The sequence below is a fragment of the Buteo buteo genome, chromosome 22 (assembly GCF_964188355.1).
Source record: "Buteo buteo chromosome 22, bButBut1.hap1.1, whole genome shotgun sequence".
NCBI classification, from domain to species: domain Eukaryota; kingdom Metazoa; phylum Chordata; class Aves; order Accipitriformes; family Accipitridae; genus Buteo; species Buteo buteo.
In genome coordinates this window covers 1,909,916-1,931,678 of record NC_134192.1, presented here as the reverse complement: position 1 = coordinate 1,931,678, position 21,763 = coordinate 1,909,916, and the positions used below count along the sequence as shown (strand labels likewise).

Below are 21,763 nucleotides of genomic sequence, written 5' to 3'. Positions count from 1 at the left end.
GGACCGCGGCAAACACACGGCAAACGGAAAAGGTGCCATCGTAAATAAAAGTGTTTGGCCAGGGCAAAAGCGTCGTCTCCCCCCAGCTGCCTCGTGTAAGCTGCTTTGAAGGCCGCTGAGCGCCAAGCCAGCCTCTTGCATTGCTGCCTGCCCCTCACCCTGCCTCTGGTCTGCACCTCATTGCACCTCGGGCTTTGCAGATTTTCAGAAAAAAGCCCGTTTGTGGTGCATTGTGTCTGCTGTGAGCCTCTTCGCTGCCCCATTAACAGCAGGAAAGGTCCCGTACCCCCACACAAACATGAGGTGACACATCCCCATCGCTCCTGGGTCATCATTTCTATTCACTCAGAGCTATCGCTTGGCTCAGGGAGTTTTAGCAAATCTTATTTCAGCTTTCCTTCTGAAATTCAGCAATGGAATCACCCTGGCTCAGCACTGAAGAAGAGGAAGGTGAAGCAGGAGCAAAGCAGAAAGATGGGCTTCTTTCAAAGAGCCACGGGAGCGCAGGGAAGAGCAGATGCTTCGGCTCGCATCCCACCCTGCCCCATCCCTCACTCGGCCACGCGCTTTTGAGTGCCTCATCACCCAAAGCGATGCTGGAGAGGCCATTAATTAAAACCGATCGGAGGGATAAGCCATTTATCAGCTGTTAGCTGGGGGGAGATGCAGCTCTCAGCGGTGCCCATGAGCACACGCCTTCGCCCAAAGCCCTGGGAAGCGGCATACAGGGCTGCAGCAGAGACAACCCAGAGAAACTCATAGACCAGGAAGCTAATACTACTAAATAATAATGCCAATAAGTTCCCTTAGAAATGCTTATTGCACAATAAAACCCCAAATTAAAACCATGCCTTCAACCCCTTCTCTTCTATACTAAGGAACCTACTGGTTGGGTAGCGCAGGGCAGGGTGGGGAGGTGAAGCGGTCGCTGGTTTTCCTGCTCCTGTGGATGCCACTGAAATTCCTCCATTATAATAAATTTTGCTGAAAAGGAAGGAGCCCGGCGAGCCCCAGCCTGGCTCACTGCTGTGTGCTGGCTCACCTGCGGCCCCCGGCACTTTGGGAGGACAGAACCCACCAGCGACGCTTCGTTAACTCGGAGCAATGCCATCTCTGCTCCCCGCCACCCACGTCAGCCCTGGCCACTGCTCGAGTCCAGTGACAGCAGAGGACAAGAAATGAAGAGGGGAAAATTTGACTCCGAGGGCTGGAGTCAATGATGGATATTTTGCAGGGTTCATTTAATGGCAGGGAGTTTGGCCGAGTGAGTGTTACAGACCAGCAGCGTGCTGTGCTCTCTAAAGCATCACTTCTGTTGCCTTCTCCCATTGAAAAAGCCACTTCACTGGCAAATAATCAAGAGATAGGAGGTGAGGGAAAAGAAAAAGATCAAATCAAGCGTAAAATAAGCAAGGAAAAAAAACCAAAGCACAAGTAAAATCCAATGTTCTCTAAAAATCTGAAGTTTATTCATCAGAATTCAGTGAAAGGAACATTCATTTTAAAACACAATCAATACATTAAAAAGTTTAAAGGACTAGTAAGCGATGAGACCAGAAAGAAAAAGAAAAAAGCCCAAAAATTCAGACAAGTCAGTCACCTGTGAGGAGCTGCCTCCACTCCCAGGGCGCCTGCAGCCCAGCTCCGCCGCCTGCCCGCAGTGGGACGGCAGAGGGGAAGCATGGGGCGACCTGGGACAAGGGCTACTGTTTTTTTTTTTTTAGAACCAAGAGGCTTTTATCACTTCACCCAAGCGTAGCTTCTAGGATGACTCAATACCAGTGAGAAGAGCAGGTAGCCACAGCTGGAGAGGAGTGAGCCGCAAAATTAAGGGGCAGAGGGAATGTGAAATGTGGCGCGGGTCCAAGCACCCCAGGAATGTTTGCCGAGCGATCTGCCCATCCAGGCCCTGTGGCGGGAACAGGGGCAAACCCATTTAAGAAAATCAAAAAAAAAGCACCATTAGGTGAAGAGCTATTTAATTAAAAGACACAAAAATCTATGCAGAGCCAAATGTCTCAGCGGCAATTGCCATCTCTGCTGGCATTGGCAGGGGAGAAAGAAGGGGAAAAAATTTGCTTTTGGCTGGAATCTTTTAGCTTTTCGGCATTTAATTTTCTTTTTGCATGTCACTGCTTGACATTGTTCTTGTCTGCTCAATTAATCACCGTGGCCTTCTGCATAGAAGTTATTTCAGCCCTTACACCCCGCGCAGGGTTGCAAACTCTGCAGGGGCACAACTCCTACAGAGCCAAGCAAACAAAGCAGCATATTCATTCAACTAAATGAAAAACAAAAGCAAGAAGAGCCACATTAACTAGTGTTGGGTCTTAGCTTACCAGAAGGTCTCCTTGCATTTCTGATCCCAAAATTCAAGGCAGTATTATTCCAGGAAGATGCTTTACTGATGTTGGCAACGCAGGCGGCACAGGGCTGGAGCTCCCCAGGCTCCAGCCTCGCGCGGCAGGAGAGGAGGAGAAGGCGGAAAGTCCTGCTAATCCCATAGGGACCCCAGGATTATCTAAAGAGCAATTTTCAGACATGGAACAGGCGACGCTGCCTGCGCAAGGGCGAAAGCCGAGCTCCCAGCCCGGCCAGGGAGCACCAAGGGGAGAGGAAATTTGTCACCGGTTTCAAGAGCATCACCACGCACCAACCAACAGCATCTCCTTCACGGGGATTTAAGAAAAGCCCCAGTTTTGGATAAAATAATTTAAGCATACAGAAGGAAAAGCCCCAACTGAAATCTGTGGTTTTCTAGTTTAAAAGACAGTCAACAATACTTTCAGGGAGAAATCACCGAAGTCCACAAATTCAGATTAAAAACGAAGCCTAAAAAACAGAAATAACAGTTGACAAGTGTGACAAAGCAGTATTAAAACAAAGATGTCTCAGCGGTGTGTGCAAAGAGAGAACGTGTGTATTGGTAACGGACCGGCTGCTGGGTTTCAGAGCTGGCCCTGTATATAAAGTGGAACAGCACGTTACGGGAGGATACGAGGAGCGAGGTGGTTTCTTTGCATTGCACGGGCAGTGGCAGCAGCAGCAATAATTGCCTTTTCTCCATCAGAGCGGTAAACCACACCACTTTAAAGGACAACGCACACAAGTGAAAGAACAGTCCATAAAATTTCCCCATGAATATAAAATGCAAAACTATACAAAAATAGATAAAATTAACCATTTTCTTATGTGTATAAAAAAAAAACCCCGAAGTCCCCAAAATGCAATACAGAATTACTTGGTAGACTGACCCGAACATCTGTGGTTTCATCACAAGTTAACAGCCAGAATTCATTACTTGGAGGCAAGACCTTCCCTAGAAGGGACGTATTCCGGCGAGTTCCTCGAGGGGAGTTTTTCTTTAATGTCTTGGCAAGACAATCTGCTATTCCTGACTTTTATGACCTATTTCTGGTTGGGAAGCCCTTTTTCACAAAAAGCCTCAATTACCACTCTCGAATTTGAGTTCCTCGGGTAAGGCAGTATTTGACTAACAGCTTGATCCTGATCAAGACCAGAAGATCTGTTCCTATTTATCCCGGGGCAGACAGGTATTTTAGGAAGAGCAATACATTAGGCAGTGAAATCCAATCTCTCTACAGAAGTGATAATTTACAGGTGGGGTTAGTGTGCTGAAAATTCTTATTTCTTTGTGTTAATGGGGCAGAATACACCAAAAATCCAGCAAATTAGCTCCAGAAATGCTTTTAGAAAACTGATTTTAAAATCAAGAGATATCTGCTTCATTTAGTTCACATCAGATTAAGAGGAGAAACCTTTGGTATAAAGTCAGATTATCAAGTCTTGGCTGTATTGCTTTCACACATTCAAGTCTAGAAGCTGTTTTCACTAAGCCCTTCCATTACGTACCTACAACCAAAAGAATTATTCCTAGAGACATGCATTTGCAACTGAACATTCATTTTAGCACCGAGACGCTTTCACACCTCACCAAGACTTTGGCAAAGGCTGCACCATGTCTAAATGAAGCGCTACGCAAAACCCCCTTAACCCGCAAGATGCCTTTGGTGACACGCTAAAATAAAATAGTAAATAAAAAAACCCAGTAAGGGGCTGCTGCTCAGGCCAAGCAATTACTGTGAACGCCTGTCTGCGTGACAACATCTCCGGTGTCACCATAAGTATTTGCTTGTGGTTTTTACTTTGTGAGTGGCGGTGAGATGTGCAGTGCCGAGACCTGACCCTGTCCTTACTCCAAGCAAGACCAAAGCCTGTTCCAATTAGGCAATATTCGTTAGCAGACGCTTGCGCACCGTGCTAACGAGGGAAGACTCGGAAGACTCACAAACTCGGAGGTGGATGGGACCTTTCGCTGGCCGACTGTGTTCTCCTCTTCAGGTGGGGGATGTGGAGCAGGAGCAGCATCATGAGCTGGGTTTGTCCCACAAAATCCTCTCTGTTTGCACGGAGGGATGGGAGAAAAAACAAACGTGGCACGGCACGTTCCTCCAGTAACTCCCTGCAGCAGTACTGGTAGGAAAATACTGAAAAATTAAGGTTTAAGCCCATGGATACACAGATGGGTCTACTCTAGCCTCAGCAGTCTGTTCAGGAAAGAAAAAAACCACATACATAAGTCAAACGGTGGGCAAGCGAAGCCTGGCTTTGCCTCTCCCTGCCCCTTCACAGATATACAAGGACAGGGCAGTAAGGAGTGTCTTCTCAAAAAGAAGTATGGGGACCTCATTTTGCTTGGGGGGAAAAAAAAAACAAACCCAAACCAGCTGCTTGTGCCTGTAAAATACAGCGAGGCAGGGAGCTGCTGATGTTTCCAACCGGAGCCACGTCCGTACGGGGCTGCGGGTTGAGAGAGCAGCGGGGGGGTTACCTGCCACGAGCAGGAATTGGCAGGAAAATCAGGTTAGGGCTGGGCAGAGCTGCCCCTCGCCCCACACTTTGCTCTGGACATGGGAGAAAACTCTATTTCCAGTTCACGATTTTTTTTTTTTATTTTTTTTTTTTTAATGCTACAGACTCTGCTGCAAAGAAAAGCAGAAAAGGGGCAACTCAGGGTCGGGGGGGACACAAAAATCATCGTCGGTAACTGAATTAAAATCATAATATAGAGCTTGGACAGAAGGAGGAAGAAGCTTTGTAAGTCACGGACAGGGAGGTTTGGTTCAGAGACAAGCATGTTTGAGATCACGGAGGATGTGGGAGACGCCTCGAGGACCAACGGCCTGAAATAGATGTTTCCAGGAGCTCGTACGACCTCCTCGGACAAAGTGTCTCCTTAGCTCGTGTCCCTCCTCCACGCTCCTTCAAAGAGGAAAAAGAAATCCAAAACCTGCAGCAACCTCCAGCTTTTTTGTTCCCTCCAGTTAGGAGGAAGAAGTCGTGAAGCCTAATTTAGGCTGCCTTACATCCTGTATTCTAATTAGCAGAATACTTTCCTCATAGGAGTTTATGCAAAAAAAACAACTGTAAAATAATAATAAAAAAACCCACAAAACTTCCTTTTGAAGAAAGTTACAGCATCTGCAACTTCGCAGCTACAGGCACGATGCAAATTTAGCTTATTTCAAAGACCTCGTCCATGTGCCCATGGCCCGGGAGAGGCGAGGGACGTGGGACAAAGCACAGGAAACATTTCAACAGGGAATTACACACTGTGAAGACAGACCACGACAAAGAAGGGACCAACACTTTGTTCTTTAAAGGGACACCATCGACAGCACATCTCTCCGAGCGCGTTATCTTTGAGCAAATTAAAACTAGACCTAGAAAACGTTATCAGCACGCACACAAAAGCTCCTGCTTTCCTTTGAGGCAAGGGAAAAAAAAATAATAAATAAAAATGTTACTGCAAAGTTCCCCTTTCAGCTGACTCACCTCCCGTGCTTGCCCTGGAAATAACCAGTGTCCTTCCTCCCAGCCTCCCCAAATCGAGACCGAGATGGAAGACATTCAAAGTGAGTCTGAACCAAAACATTTCACCGAGAAGAGGAAGAAAAAACCTGGTTTCTCTCAAGTTTCCCCAAGGCTTGCTCCCCCAGCTCCAGTCCTGCAGAAAAAAAAACCCCAAACCTGCCACGCTAGCAACGGGTCCGTTCCCAGCTTTTATTCTAGCAGCAACGTGAGTGCGTGCCGGGGGCTGCTACTGCACTTGGCATTCGAGAGCGTGGTGGCTGGTGCTGGAAAACAAGAAAGTGCCTCAGCGTTAACGTACGAATCCCAGAGGCAGCTCTGAGCCCCGGCCGAAGCACCCGCAGCGGCAAGACCACGTACCACGGCTGCGGGAGAGGAGCTCATCCTTATCAGCCCAGGTCTAAATTCAAGTCACTCACAAATTGCTCGTTAACGTTCCTTTTCTCCCTCCCTGCCCTTCGCCAACCCTTTCCACTCCCTCCCCGGAGCAGCTATTCGGCTTCGGTGACGTTCACTGCAGCGCTCCGGCAGCCGGCAGGCAGCGCGTGGCCGGGGGTGGCTCTGCCTTTCAGGGGCTCTCCGCAGCGCTCCGGGCTTTTTACGGTGTCGGTGCTGCCGTCGGGATGCTGAGGCATGCCCTGGGCGATGCCGACGGGCTTGCACTTGGCACGTTTCTCCGGGGAGCAAGCGAAACTAAAGCTGCTCGGGGGCAGCTCGGGCTCCGTTTCTCCCAAGGGTAACAACCGGGCCAGCTTTTTGGCGGTGGCTTCTCCGTGGGACCTGTAGGAACCGGCCGCCTCCCGGGACCGCCTCGCGTCGGTCTGCAGAGGTAAATTGGAGGGCCTGAGCGGGTGCCTGTTCAGCTCCGGCTCTTGGGGCCGCCTGTCCGGAGCCTCTCCGGCGACGCTCCGGGAAAGAGACAGGAAAGGGGACACGGTGCCCGGCTGCTCCGACGGCTCCCAGGCACTCTCCGTTGCGGTGGCCGGAGCGAAACCCCAGTGCTTCATCCCCCCGGCAGCCGTGTCGGTGTCGTGCCGGAGGTGCTGCAAGCCCGGCCAGCTCAACCCGCCGTCAGGAGCCGACAGCTCGCCCTCCTCCTTGCTCCTGCTCCTCCTCGCTCCGCCCGAGTCCTTTTTGCCACCCTCCCACTTTGACCAGAGCCGGCAGGGCTGAGGGCCGCTCTTGGCGACCTGCGAGTCGGCAAGCTCAAACTCCAGGCTCTCCGTGTCAAGCGACCGGCTCCTCCGGTCGACGGAGAGCGGCGCGGGCATGGAGGGGCTCAGCCCGTGGAGGCGCAGGTGGCGGGGCAGGCTGGCGACACCCCAATTGCAGCTCTGGAAGGAGCCCGGGGGGTACCCCGGGGACATTCTTTCGTCACATTCTGCCAACGACTCTTTCCGTCCGTAGCCGTCGTCAAAGGCCTCGGCAATGTCCTCGCCGGCGTTCATCTCGGGATGCCGCTCGCACTCCCCTTCTCCTTCTTGCTCCACGTCGACGACGTCGAAGGTGACCATGGTGGGGAGGGCAGGGAGGTTCTGGGTGAAGGAAGAGCCAGAGGCAGAGCTCCCCAGGCTTTCGGAGAGGCTGGAGAAGAGGGTCCCGCTGCTGGCGAACTCCACCAGCGCTTGCGAGAAGCTCACAGCATGCTCGGGCTCACGTTCGCTGCCCACCTGGGGCTTGCCGGCGGTGGTCTCCGCTCCGCCGCCACGCTCGTGCTCTGGGAGTCTGTAGCCAGGGAACATCCCTGCTTTGGCTGGGGCTACGCCGCCATGGGTAGAGCCCCCAAACAACCCACGATCCAGGTCCGAATCGAACCCTGGGTTGTTCTTCGTGAGCTGAATAAGGCAACTTCCTTGGGCTTTTTGGCTGTTGTAACAGTTTTCTGGACACAGAGTTCCCGGAAAATCTTTCCACTCTGGATTTTCAGCTCTAGCCACTGAAACCCCACTATTCACACCCCTGTTCGGGGCGTGCGAGGCCACCTGCTCACTGCCAAGGCCACTCTGATTCTTGCCGACTGAGTTGGCTGCTCTGGTTTTACATTCAACACACTGCTTTTCCCGGGGACACTTCTCCTTGCTGGGAACTTCAAGTCGTTTCAAGACTGGTTCCCTCTGCAGCTCCCAGTACAGCAGCTCTTTCTGAATGGCTGCTAGCCGCTCTTCTTCCGTTTCCATCAGCCCTCTTTTCTGATCCATCATCTGGATCAGGCTCTTCTCAGCAGGGAGGCAGAAGTCCAAGAAGTAGCTGAAGATCCCTGGGCGTGAGACTTTGCTCTCAAACAGGGATTCCTCCCCGTGAGAGGGACTCATCAGCGCATCAAACTCATAAAGTGCATCACCGCTGTAACTGTCCCTGGGAAGCCGGTCCTTCTTGATCTCACTGAGCCCATCTCCGGCTTCGTCCTCTGGCCCTGGCGTGGTGGAGTCATAATAACCCTCGTCGCTATTAGGGGCGGACTCTTGCTGGTCACTCTGCGGCGTCAGGAGGTCAACGCCGTCCATCGCGTCCCCCATGTAGGGGTGGGCTTCCACCTCGTGCGAGGCATGTGTCTCTAAACTGCTGCTCGACACCTGGGCTCCATAGCTCCTGTCCCCTGCCGCGTTGCCGTTCCATATCTGGTGGAGGTACTCCTCTGCCTCCTCGGGTATGGCCATCTCCTCCCCACCGCCCTGGTAGGTCACCAGGCAGGAGCTCCGTTTAGCAGCATCTCTGCTGCGCTCCACAGAGATAGTGCTCTCAGCGATGTCGGGCTCAGCAATGTCATCTCCGCACCCCGTCAAGGAATCGAAGCTCTTCAGGGATGTGACGTCTCCTAGGATGAGGCTTAAGAGGTCCCCAGAGTGTAGGCAGGGAGGGTCGTTGTCCATGAAGTCCGGATGAAAGGCCAGCAGCAGATTGCCATGGTCAAACTCTGTGCAGACAACAGCGTCAGCCTCTGATTTCGTATCCAGAACGTCCCTCTTCCCTGGTATCGCCACCGCGTCGCCCTCAGAGTTGCCTTCATCAGCCACGAGACAGCCGGGCTCGGCAGCCTCACCACAGTTGGCAGCTGTGCCTACCGAGCGGTCATCCTCCGAGCTCCCCGGGCAGGCTGCGGCAAGAGGGACAGGTCCCAGTCCCCTTCCCTCCGCGGCCCCTCGGCTCTCTGCTGCCACACCAGGAGCTTTGCTGGCCTCCTCCGAATCCCCGGTCCACTCAGGGAGCTCTGCTTTCTCACACTCAGCAACCTTGCTCTTGCGGTGACGCCGGATGCTGTTAAAAAACCCTTTCAGGCCTTTTTTGGGTCTGGGAAAGGAGGACTTCTCTCCGTTGGGCTTTTTCTCAGAGCCCTCAATGCTCCCGGGTGGAGAGCTGTCCTGCTGGCCGAAATCAAACTTGGCGCTGGTGTCTATGGCCAAGTGAGCGCTTTGGGAGCTCGGCAAAGGGCAAGGATGCGAGTCCCTGCTCCCCTCTGAAGGGCTTTCCAGCTGCGCCCCGTCGCCCTTGTCGTATGCAGCACCGCTGAGCCCGTCGTGGGTCTTACACTTACTGAGGCCCTTTTTAGAGGCTGCTTTCCCCTGGCCTTTGCTTCTGCCCCCGAAGAAACTGGGCAGCGTACAGATGCTCCTCTTCCCTCCGAACAGTTTGAAAGCTGTTTTCTTCAGCTTGCCGGGGGGCGGCTGAGGCTGCTGCGGCTCCGCAGCCGCGATGGAGGCATTGCCCTGCTCGGGCAGCCGGTCCCCGTTCTCCTCCCGCCGCTGGTCGCTTCCCTCCTGCTGCCCGCAGATCACCGACGGCGACCTGGTCCGGGCAGGCTCCTCCGTGCAGCCCGTTTCCATGGCAGCTGGTCGGTTCGGGTGCATCTAGCTGGAAACGATGACTTTGGTAGGGAAGTCCTCTTCTGGGTGCAGAGATCGAAGCATGACAGCTGATCTAAAGCAAAAAGAAAGAGGAGAGAGGTGAGGAGACGGCAGCGGATGCTGCAAAGCCAGAGGCATAGGTGTCATGAGGCGAAGAGCTTCGTCGCTAGCTGGAACTGGAGCTGCAAAAGCCTCCGACAGCCGCTCGACTCCCTCCACTCCTTAAAGCCAGGCACAAAAATGTCACGATGCTTACATTTACCAGTTTGCAAGCGCAGGAAAAACGCGTGTCTCCACTCAGCAGCATCCCCGCTGCACAGGGACAGGCAGGTCTGACCCCTGAGCCACCTCGCAGCAACCCCTTCGGCTTCCCGGCCTTTTTGCCACCGGGGCGATCAGGTTCGGTTACCAGCCACCTTTGAGTGGGGAAACACGGGCTGCCCCGGCGGGGAGAGGGACTGACACTTGCCAAACCCCACTTCCAGCTCGCCCAGACCTAGCGCTAAGCTACAGAGAGCATTTTGACGGAGAGCCAAACCAGGACACAGCGCTTGTACTAAGCACGTATTCAGGAAGAAAGCTGCTTACTGTACCTTTTTTTTTTTTTTTTTTTTTTAAGGAGATTTCAGTTGTTTTTAAAATCGTCTGTCCAGAGAGAAAGAATTGCATTAAAAACATCCGCTATAAACCACCCTGATCAGATTATCTCAGAAGCAGGGAGGTAGGTTTTATATTTGATCCCGGATCAATGTCAGTAACAGGAGAACTAAAATAATAATGTTTCTTTTGCGAAGGTGAGGTTGGAGAAAGTAAACGCGATAAAAATTGTAACGTGTTGCTAGGCTGTAATGCCCCACGCTTAGCTCTTACTGGTGTGAGGCTGGTGAAGCTTTCTGTAGTGTTTAGCCACAGATCCTGAATTAAAAACACACCCAAATGATGGCCTGTAGCTCCTGCAACCTGACAGCAAACCTACAATTTAAGACTTTTTTTTTTCCCCCCCTCAAGTCTGGGGAACATCACAGTCTTGTTTTGATAACCCCTGGCGTTCACCTGCCCCGCTCGGATCAGCGGCTGGGGCGTAGCTGGCAGGCAAACCCTCCTTCCCACCAACAGACAGGGCTTTTCCAGGTCTGCCCAAGAGCCCTTCCAGAGTCCTGGATGTCTCCGAAGCCTCTCCGGAGCACCGCTGGGCATTCTCCGGAGCCTCTCTGCAGAGATCCGGTTAGATAGGCCTGGAAGAAAATCAGACGCGTGCATCTGTCCGCACAGACGGCTCAAAAAAGTAGAGGGGGGTGTGTGTGTGTGCGAGATGAAACGCAAACGAGATTTCAAAAATTCAATTTGAAAATCATTTCGCTCTGGCTCCACGTCAGCACTGGCCCCGACGGACACCGCCGCGGCTGGAAAAATAACGCCACCGAGGGCCAACGCCGCCGTCGGTAAGTTAGGAAAAGCGGGGTTTTATCCCCCGGAGACCGGCCGGGCCGGGTTCCCTCCGTGCTCAGCCCCACGGGGGGGTCGAGGTCTCCTCCGGGAAAGGGACGGATCCTCCCGCCGGCCCTCGAACCGGGCACCGGTGGGGCCGGCCCGGAGGAGACAGCGGGGAGCTGCCGGCCCTCTCAGGAGACCCCCCCGGCCCGGCCCGGCTCCCTGGAAGCCGCCGTTGTCCCCGCGGGGCGGGTGAAGGCGGCGGAGGGCAGAGCTCTCCCCTCACACCGGCTCCCCCCGCGAAGAACGCCCGCCCGGCCGCCTCAGCCTCGCCACGGGGGACGGAGGACGAGGACGGGGAGGAGGAGGAGGGGGAGGGGGGGGAAGGCCCCAGCCCTCAGCCGAAGCCCGGGGAACGCCGCACCGAAGGCGCCTCGACCGCCGAGCAAAGGCGGCGGCTCCGCCGGGGCCGGGGCCCGCTCGCCGGCCGCGGGGAAGGCGCGCACCGGCCCCCTCCGCCCCGCCGGTACTCACCGGCTGCGCGGGGCGGCGGCAGCCCCCGCGTCCGTGTGTCCGTGTGTCCGTGGGGGTGCGCGGTGCGGCGCGGCCCGGCCCGGGCCAGCCCAGGCCGCCGCCGGCGAGTGGCCGCCGGGTCAGCGGGTCCGCCCGGCGCGGCGAGGAGGGGCGGGGCCTGCGTGACGGAACGGGGAGGGGGCGTGGCCTCCGCGGGGTGGGCGGGGCGGGGGCGTGACGCAGCGCAGCCGCGGGTGGGGCGTGGCGCGGGTGTCTGTGACGGAGGGGGGTGACGCTGCCGTGACGTGTGCGCCCCCCCCCCCCCCGTGATAGCGAGAGCGCAGCGCGGTAGCGCGGCGCCGTGACGCTGCCGCTGCCACGAGGGTGTCACGGGCACCGTGGGTCACCCACCCACCCCCGGCTGAGCACCCACGGCCCTGGGCTCCTGGAAATCCACACCGGTGACGTCAAAATGTCACTGCAGGGGGAGCCCCCCCCTCCCCCACCCCCTCCCTTTGGCTGACCAGCACCGGACCGGGAGACAAACCCCGGTACTGGGACCGGCACCAGCGCCGTCCCACCACGTGGCCGGACCGCAGACCGGTTGGGGTGGGAAGGGACGGCTGGAGATGGCCGGGTCCGAGCCCTGCCCAACCAGCCCCACCTCGAGCCGGTCGCCCAGCACCGTGTCCGGGCAACTTCGGAGCATCTCCGAGGACGGAGACCCCACCACCGTCCCCCCGGAGCACCTGTGCTCGGTCACCCTCACAGTCCAACAGCGGTTCCCCACGTTCAGAGGGAAACGCCTGGGGTTGAGCCTGCACCCATTGCCTCCAGTCCTGGGGCTGGGCACCACTGGGAAGAGCTTGGCTCCATCTTCTTCCCCCACCACGTACTTGTAGACACTGATGAGATCTCCCTGAGCCTTCCCCGCTGCACCATCCCAGCCCTTCCTCCCGGAGAGATGCTCCAGACCCTTCTTCATCTTCACAGACCCTCTCCAGTATGTCCGTGTCTCTTTTCTGCGGGTCAAAGCCCAGAACTGGACCCAGCGCTTCTGCTTGGTGAACTTCAAGAGGGACATCCAGCCTGCGCTTCGGGGCCAGGCGTTAACACGGGGCCCCCGCACGTCCCGCCCTTGCCGCGCTTTTTGGTAGCACCTAAGGACAAGCGGCAGCCAATATGTCACAGCGCGTTGGGTTTTTAAGGATCTGCCACGCAGGATTAGAAACATGCTGGTCAGGGTGAGAGCTGGGCTGGCCGGCGGCTCCCTGGTCACATCTCGGGTCCGTGCTCCGACGGGCGAGCCGAGGCGGTGACGTTCGGGGGTTTAACGAAACGTGCAGCCGAGGAGCCGAGCATCGCTCCTGGCCGCTCGCACCAGGCGCAGCCTCCAGTGACTGCATGTAGGTAAAGCATCCCCCCGATGCGAGCCAGAAATTCAAGGAAACGCCTTAAAACAGGGGAAACAATGGAGGACTCGTTTAGGGTCGTTCCTCCCAAAGTGAGATTTTTTTTCATCCCTTCCCAGGCAGGGTGCTCCCAGCCCCATCGCCACCCCCAGCCAGGGGGGCTCCAGGTTGGAGGGATGATTTTGGGGAGATGCCAGCACGAACCAGAGCACGAGCCAACCTCAGGTGCTTTGGAGGAAGACCTTGTGCTTCTCTGGTGGGCTAGATAGTCTGCGTTTGTCATTGCTTTATAAAGCCCCCAGAAAATTAAGCTTCCCAGCGTGACAGAGCATTTCAGATAGAAATCATCAAGTTTCTAGCACTGGTGTAGTGCCCCGACACAGCTCCACCAGCACTCCCCAGCAGAAGACAGCTACGGAATTGCTGCTGTGGAGGTTGAGGGCATCCACCCTCCTGCTGCCCTGATTCCTTGTGCCTTTAATCCACCTCCCCCCGGAGAAGGGGCTGCTTTGGGTGGGCTGAAGAGCGAGACCTGTTAGATCCACCGGCCTCATTTCCCAGCCACAGTGCCATCGTTCCCCACAGAGTAATTCCCAATGCTTTGTCCAGGCTAATTTAAAGCCCTAATGGTCCCCTCAAGAGGTGCCCCTCAGCTTAATTAATAGATGCTGATTAATAGATTCCACAACATTTGAAACAAGCCAATAAATAAAGCAGAAACGCACCTGTGTTCCACAAAGAGCAATCCTCAAAGCTCCCCGGCAGCACTTGCCTTTGAGATGCAAGTAGGGTAGGGTGGACTAAACCGTAGGGGACGTATTCTGCTGCATCCCAAAAGCGGTCCAGAGCATCACCGGCAGGCGTGCGCCGAGCTGCCGAGGAGCAGTGTGGTTTATCCATCAGCTCCTGGCTGCGGGAAGAGCCAGCAAGGCTCCTCTGGCTGCCACCGGCAAGGGTGATGCCCAAAGTCCAAGGCTGGCGCGTGTTGTCCCCATCGCTGGTCACGAGAGCCGGAGGGATGGAGAGACGCGCCAAAGGCAGGAGCGACCGACGGGCAGCACTGCTGCCGGGATGCCCCGCTCCAGGCTCAGCCTGAAATTCCCCGGCTGCAGCGTTTCCCTGCATCCCTTCCAAACGATGCCGGCTGGGCTGCCGCGCTCGTCTGATTAAAGGATATTTCACCAAAAGGGTCACGATAGTTTACTAAGAATAGTAGCGTCATTTTAATTTAAAAAAAAAAAAATCCAAAAAACCCCCAAACCTGTCCAATCACAACAGACCCCTTGGCCATAACATGAACCACTTTTGAGGCAAGTAAAACAACATTTAAGCACAGAGCTGGGGCGGAGAGACAAGAGTCGGGGAGTCTGGGAACTCTGGCTTCTGGATACTTATCCCAGCCACCTGGGAGTGCTGGGCTTCGCACTGACGTGTCCTTGGGGCCCGGAGCACCCTGGGCACGGTGATGGGCTGGACACACACGGCCAGGTCCAGCCTCCCTTCTGCCCTCGCTGGGCTGCCGAACGGAGGAGGCACTTGGAAACCTCTCTGGGAAAGGGGGTTCAGAGGCAGCTGAGTCCATGCTGCGGGGGAAACGCACAGGCACGAAGCCCGGTCGTGCCTCCCCCCTTCCCGCTCTTCCCCAGGAGGGGAGGAGGTAAAAGCAGCCTTTGCTCCTTTCCCTCTGCCCTCCATGCCTTTTCCCCAGCTCCTTCTCCAACCAGTATCAATTAAAGGTGTAAAATCCTTCAATGAAGAGGGTTGAAAGCCAAACCCAGCTAAATCAGATCCTGCTCTACCATCACCCATCACCTCCTCTGTTTTCTCCCCCCCCCTTCCCTTACCATCTTTTCACACGGACGCTGCTTTTTGGAGGCACCTCGTAAGCAAAATTACTTTGCGACCACAAATTCAGGGCGGTTTCACACTGCGCAGATGTCAGAGCGGCTTTTAATTGGGGTGCTGGGCACACGCAGGGGGTAGGCGTCTCTCGTGGCGGGCTGTGCGTCACGGCTGGTGTCGGAGGTAGTTCGCCAGGACTGTCGGGACGTCCAGCTCACCGAGGGCGTGCGGGTGGCCAGCCTGCTTCAGGAGACGTCTCATCGCCAGCCTGGACTGGGACATCAAGGACTTGGGATGAGCTGCGTAAGGAGAGGGAGGAAAAATGAGATGGTCACCTTCAAGACATGCAACCCCGCTCCCCTCCAACCCAGGCATTATCCTGAGCAAAGGGACATCAATAGACCAAAACAAAATGTCTTTGCTATGGCTTGTTACACCGCGCATTCAGCTTTGCAGCATGCGTCTCACGGGAGCTGGGCATCCAGAAATGAAATCTTCCACCATCCTATGGAAATAAGTGCAGTTTTTCTGGACATAAGCAGTACAGGAGAGCCAAAGTTGAGCAGCAGAAAGGAGAGGAATGGCAAAAAGCAGCCTTTAACCCAACAGATTTATATTAAGTGGAAAAAAACAGGCTGTGGAAGTCCCTACGTGCTCCGGAGCAGCACAGACCGCAGCAAGGGCCCTCACTGAAAGCGGTTTCTTTAGCAAGCATCTAAAAGATTCATGAAAAGCAGATGCTGCGGTAAGTCTAAGGGGGAAGATAACCACGTAAACGTATGTGGTGGCTGCACTGAGTCACCCCCCAGACCCAAAACAAGGTAGCCTGCCTCCAGCCACAGCCAGCAGTGGAAATCAGGGATGTTTGGTGGATATTTATTAGAAAGAAGCCCTCCCGTGACAGTCCCCCAAATCCCAGCAATTTGTTTTAGGAGTTTCCTGCAGTACTGTGTGTATCCAAACCATCAGATTTAATCACCAGTGGCAGAACTATTCTCCATAACCTTGTGATGTCCTTCTCTGGCTGTGTTTGGTATTGGAGACTTGGGTTTTTTGGCCTGAACACAGCAATCATTGGGGAGAGGGAGGAATAAGAGTTCAGAGTAAAATAGTGATGATACTCAAGACTAGAGACACCCATGCATTCAAGCGATACTGCAAAGGGAGTCAAAGCTCATAGGAAAGCCTGGGTAAGGCTCTTGGGAAGCAGAGGTAAAGGGAAGGGGAATCTGAAGCAGCTTGCACCCAAATGAGCAAAATTAGCGCTCATTTCCAGCCCCGGGGCCACGCATGCAGATTACCTCTCGCCTGCAGCAGCAGCTCCAGGCCCTCGCTGCGGGGTGCTGTCTCATCTACCGTGACGTTGGGCAAGTACACGTTGGCTCCAAAGTCAATAAGCAGCTCGATGAACTCGCTCCTGCAGCCGTGCCTCAGGCAGGTTTCCAGCAGAGTCTTGGGCTCCTTGATCTGGGCGATCACCCTCTCCTCGGTGCAGTTATAGTCGGGATCGGCACCGTAAAGCAACAGCATTTTGAAACACTCCAGGTGCCCGTAGGCGGCGGCGAGGTAGAGGGGACCAGAACAAGCCACCGAGTTGGCGGCCCACTCGGGCAACCTCGCTTGAACGTTGGTTTCCGCGCCGTGGTCCAGGAGCTGCCGCAGGATGTCCACGTTCCCATCCCTCGCGGCGATGAGCAGCGGCGAGCAGTTGTTGTAGATGCTGCCGACGGGGTTGGCCCCTGCGTCCAGGAGGACCTTCACGCATTCCCGGTGGCCGTTGCTGACCGCCATGAAGAGCGGGGTTTGAGCCTTCACGTCCAGGCTGTCCACCTCCGCTCCGTGGGCCAAGAGGACCTTCATGCTCCTGACGCGGCCCCACGTGGCGGCCAGGCGCAGGGGGGTGCTGGGTACACCCCAGCCGCTCCGGCGGTTGATGAACCTCTTGTACCTGTCTTGGGACAAGAGGTTATCAAGGGTTTGGTAATTGTCCTCAGATACCGCTCGGTTCAGCTCCTCGCTTTCTCCGTTGTCGTCTTCGTCTTCTCTGGGCTGGAGCATGGAGAACATTTTAGTGATATCCATTAGGCTCATTTTTTTTTGGTCTGTCTCCCATGTACCGCTTTCATCATAAAAGGTAAAGCCAAAGATCTACGGGACAACAAAACCAGCAGCACTGCTGCGTTAGAACCAGCCTCCTGCCACCAACACTATCTTTTTATTATTTTTATACACAACTTAAGGAAGATTCTCAAAAAAAAGACAAATACACATATATAAATACAAAGACAAATGATGCTGCTGACATGCTTATCACCCTGCCACCACGGGTGAGGAAATCCACTGGTGAAGGGCTAAGGCAAAGACAGAGGTCGTTGCTGTAGCATGTACGTGGGCCACCTCCCCTTAAAATGTTGTGATTGAGAACACACTGGGATAATTGAATTGGGTGTTGGAGTTCAAATGCTGCATGGGGAGCTCACAGGCTTTTACTTTTTCTTTTTTTTTAATGATTTAATGCTGTACTGCTAGCCCCTGAGGCAGTAAAGGGTATGAGACTACTCATGGGATACTCAGACCTTGAGCTCAGGATGGCTCCTGGGTGGCCACAGGCTCTTCCAAGGACTCTGCACCCCACCGGTGGATGAAACCACCCATTTTCCCAAGATCCTCAGAAATCACCCCATCCAGCTGTTCTCTGTGGGAGCTGCTGAGTGAAGAGCACGTTGGAAAATAGCGAGAATCAACTCTGCTACCTATCGGCCAAGGCTGGAAGCCTCACCGGCACCTGCACTTCCAAGTACGTTGGAACGCACGGAAAACTCTGAGGAATTTTGATTTAGAAGCTGGCAGCATGGCAAGGTTTTTACACCCTGCCACTTTTGAAAGAGATTGGATTTCAAAACAGGAGATGAAGTGAACGTGAAGGTGGCCGGTTTGATTAAGGACCTCCAGCATCGCCCTTCCCGAGACGACGTCGACGTTTGAATTCAGGAAACCCTCTCCTCGCTGCTGCCTACTCGAGCCCGAGGAGCACGGCTGCAAGAAGTGTCTGGGATTTTTATAGTGGGGGGTATGGAGTGGTGGGAGGAAGGTGAGGGGATGCCAAGCTGATCACACCAGAGCTGGGACTGAACCCCAACACGTTTGCCAGGCGCTTGGTGCAGGATCTGGCCTTGCCGTAGCCGAACGGCAGCAGGGGAGAGGAATGCGATGTCCCGGACGGCACCTGAGCAGCTGGGAAATGCCGCCCGCCGGGAAGGGCAGAGGAATGTCTCGCCATGTCGCAGCCCCGCAGCATCTCGTATTTCCTCGGGGAGAGGTGGCAGTGGCAGAGCTCGGTCTCCCCAAGCGGCTCCTCTGATCCTCCCTTGGAGGAGGCAAGGAGCTGCACCGAGCAATTAGCCTCTTTCTGCAAACGAGCCTGGCAGTAACGAGGCAGTCACAGGAGGCGCGTCCCACATCCACCTGCGGTGGCAAGTCGTGCAAGCTCAGAGGAATCCCCCGTGCAAGGTCACCTGCGCAGCTTCGCATCTTGGTTAAGCAGAGCGAGTTTGATGGCAGCGAGTGACAGCAAAGCTTTGCTGCGCTCCCACCTGTTACACTAACCCAGGCAATTTATATAGAAATATGTGGAATTATAACATTACTGTTATTCATTAGACATGCTGATAACGAGCTCTGGAGCTTTGGAAACCCACCCATGTGGCTCACCGAGCAGGGGGTTTATTGCAGATTTGATTCAAAAAGATGGCCCAGTTATATTCCCAAGGGAAATGGTCTGGAAAAGTAAAAAAAACCCCAAAACCTAGCTGTAGCATTCCCTGAACACACAAATAAGCATCTCCAAAGGGACGTTATTTGACGGTGTAAGCACTCGCGTGGGGAGCTCACAGATGTTCCTCAACCAGAAAAGCCCAAACCAGAGTTGTCACCTCTTGAACTGAAGGAAGCTGTCCATGCATCTGCAGACCCCCCCCCCAAAAAGAGGTTATGACTGGAGCTCAAGGGGACAGAGAATACACTCACGCTTTTACAACTGGTTCCCAAGTTACCTTCAATTGCCAGATGCTGCCCAGGCGTCATTATGCTGCTGCCTTACCTTTAGGAGGCAGGTGATGCTCATGGCCAGGGCATGTAAGGCAGCGACGGTCCCATGGTGAGTTCTCCCTTGGTTTAAACAAACAAAAAAACAAACAGGAGAGAAAGAGGATCTTGCTGCATCGGGGATGGACGTCCGCTCTGTGTGACCGGAACGACACAGGCTGTCAAGCTCACAGCTGAAATGCCACCAGGGGGAGAAGGGCCAGGGCGCTGGGGCTAATTTTAGCCCCTCAAGGGTTTTATCTTACCACTTCCATTCTTGGAAAGTTCCCCCTGGGTAAATATAGAGAGGGGCAGCGAGGTGGGGGGAGGCTGGGACAGGTGCTGGAGGCGGCTTGACCCATCCAAGCAGACACAAAACATTTGTTTCACCGTTTCCTTGAAGAAATTGCAGGGCATCAGGCGGCTTGAGTCCCCTGCCAGGGCAGTGCGTTCCCTGCGGCAGCGCTGGCCTCTACCTTACTTTGGTTGCTGCCAATCACCCAAACGGATTCCCTCTTAACCCCTCTCCCGACCGCCTTTTCCACTTTCAGAGCAATACAGATGACCATTTGCAACATCCAGAGCTGTTTAATAAACACAAGAAGGACAAAAGGCACCGAAGATGGTCCAGATTTCTCGCCGGAGCTGCTCCTTAGGCTTCCCTCCCAGCTACACCTGCCAGAACAAACCACTTCTTCGGTTTCATAAAATTAAGCAGCACATAGCAAGGCAGAAAACTTTACAGGGGCAAACAAAACAAGTGGGAAGCAGTGTTTGGGCTGTCTTATCAAAAGCTGTCAGCTGGTAAGTGTAATCGTATTTTATCCAGTTCCCTTTAAAGCTTTTCCAAACTTTTCAGCAGTGGAGCAAGAATGGTCTGACAGTTTGAGGCAACGTTATCAGCTGTACTAGATAACGAGAAGGGAACCGAATTATCCAGCAGAAAAATCTCCACGGCTGCAAGAAGTAAAATCAGGGGGCTCTGCAAAACATTTATGATGTCCCTGCCTTCACCACAGCACTCACAGTTTGTAGTCACACTGAAAAGCACGGAGAGCAGGCAAGCATTCAGTATTGATAGGTTTTAGACTTCTGGCTTCCTCATAGTTTCAGTCTCTCCAAATTCACTCAAAAATAGATTGTGACGTCAAAAAGGTCAGTCTCCCAAAGTCAGCACTATGAATGGAATTATCAAGTAGGAGGAACGTGGATAAACATGGGAGCAAAAGTGGGGAGTTAGGGTTTATTAAGCACCAAGAAGCTGCAACCACAATGGGGATACTGCAGTCAGAAAAGCCAAGCCTGACTGGAAACCCCTTCAACAAAATGCAGAAATAAAAGCAGCAATTAAAAAGACAGTGTATTATAAAGGGAAAAAAGGGGATACAGACAACGAAATGAATACACATTAGAAAATAAGAAATGTAGGAAACTGTAAGGGAACTTAGAGATGAAAGGAAAATCCTTGAATGGAAAATTTAATGATAAACTGCATATTCTTTTGTTGTTGCTGCTGCTGTTTAGTTGTTAACCAAGAAATCTGAGAAACAAGACCAGCTCTTTGGTAAGATTAAACCGAATACTAATGAAGCAAAAAGTACAAAGTACTCGCTGATAAATCCACCCTCAACTGGAAGAATGCAAACTGAAATACTCATTGTGCTCCCTTAACAGCCAAAGAGACATGTTAAATAGCATCCTGCATGAATATTTAAATCAGCAGATTCAGATAAACCCCAAACAGGAGCCCAAGGAGAGGCGACTGATAAGCCTGACCCATTTTGGATAAGCTTCCCAATGCTTCAAACACGGGGGAAGGCTGAGGAGTCGGGAGAAGCCTTCACCTTCTGCCTGAGCTCCAAGTGCAACCGGGCTGCCCCGAACCGCTGGCTGATCTGACACATGCTGCAGGCAAAGCAACTCCTTTATCAGCCCTCCATTAACTAGGGAATAATTAAAGGGCAGAAGTATATTTAATGTCAGTCAAGAAGTTTTTTTGGGAAGGCAAGTCCTGTCCAATGAAGTTGCTTCCATCAAAAAGATTATAGTTATTAACACAGCTGAAAAGAGGTAATGAGCTTTCTGATTTAACACTGCTAAGCATTCTGATTTAAAAGTTTAGCACTAAACAGCACCAACTAAATCATTTAGCAGGGATTAAGGATTTACTAACAGTCCTCAAGGTCGGAAATGCAGTTATTGCATGGGGCTACTTCTGACTCCTGCCTTTGAACTCTAAGTCACTGCCGAACCACAGCAAAGCCTTTGAACTTGGGAATTTCCCTCCGTGCTGATCAAAACATCTGCTCGCAGCCTTCCAGTGCTTAGACCTGCCTATTCTGCTGGCCACCTTCTCACCACCCAGCTTGGAGGTGGCTCCAGCAGCAATGTGATTCAAGTATTAACCACGAGAAGGCACAAATACCTGTGGACCATCCCTTGCTTAAACTGTATGCACCCACACAACAGCTCTCAGGGCCCTTTCTTAGGCACTTCACAATTTAATGGGTGCATTAACACACAAAATATGTAGTTAGAACTGAAAGAGGAATTCTGCAACTCTTTCTTTTCCTCCAGGAGCTCTAATTCCTTGAGGGATTTCAGCAGCATCGGAGCCTCAGAAGTTCGGCAGTGTTGCAAGACAGCTCCCTGCTTCCACCGCCTTCCAGGAGCTGCTTTCCTTTTAGATCCAAGGATGTGCTGGAGCCAGCAGCTGTGAACCAATGCGAGAAAATGATCATTAAGGAC

At 53.6% G+C, this 21,763-nt stretch overlaps 3 protein-coding genes across 10 annotated transcripts in view; all 3 read right to left on the bottom strand.

Moving 5' to 3' along the window:
• Positions 1-1,297: 1,297 nt before the first annotated feature.
• On the bottom strand, positions 1,298-11,830 carry AMER1 (APC membrane recruitment protein 1). Of its 6 annotated transcripts, none has more exons than XR_012653940.1 (3): positions 11,700-11,830; positions 2,340-9,807; positions 1,298-1,909 (listed from the first exon to the last, which is right to left on the bottom strand). XR_012653940.1 is itself a non-coding variant. In XM_075053826.1 (2 exons), exon 2 carries the CDS (start codon positions 9,735-9,737, stop codon positions 6,384-6,386), a length of 3,354 nt encoding a protein of 1,117 aa, XP_074909927.1. In that variant the 5' UTR covers positions 9,738-9,807; positions 11,700-11,830; the 3' UTR covers positions 1,298-6,383. The 6 variants fall into 6 exon arrangements, 3 of the variants coding, with proteins under 3 accessions (XP_074909927.1, XP_074909928.1, XP_074909929.1); XR_012653939.1 differs by having other exon boundaries at positions 1,298-2,832; positions 6,052-9,807; XR_012653938.1 differs by having other exon boundaries at positions 1,298-6,158; positions 6,253-9,807.
• A 2,352-nt stretch (positions 11,831-14,182) lies between these two features.
• ASB12 (ankyrin repeat and SOCS box containing 12) lies at positions 14,183-19,212 on the bottom strand. Of its 3 annotated transcripts, none has more exons than XM_075054285.1 (3): positions 18,985-19,176; positions 16,234-17,080; positions 14,183-15,231 (listed from the first exon to the last, which is right to left on the bottom strand). In XM_075054285.1, the coding sequence occupies exons 2-3, from the start codon at positions 17,021-17,023 to the stop codon at positions 15,098-15,100; spliced, it is 924 nt and encodes a 307-aa protein (XP_074910386.1). In that variant the 5' UTR covers positions 17,024-17,080; positions 18,985-19,176; the 3' UTR covers positions 14,183-15,097. The 3 variants fall into 3 exon arrangements, with proteins under 3 accessions (XP_074910386.1, XP_074910387.1, XP_074910384.1); XM_075054286.1 differs by lacking the exon at positions 18,985-19,176 and adding an exon at positions 17,509-17,682; XM_075054283.1 differs by having other exon boundaries at positions 14,190-15,231; positions 19,032-19,212.
• Positions 19,213-21,015: 1,803 nt separating this feature from the next.
• The window catches only part of MTMR8 (myotubularin related protein 8), a 30,441-nt gene continuing 29,693 nt past the window's right edge, over positions 21,016-21,763 (bottom strand). The window contains exon 15 of the transcript XR_012653993.1: positions 21,016-21,763. The gene's annotated coding sequence lies outside the window, so the exon portion shown is untranslated.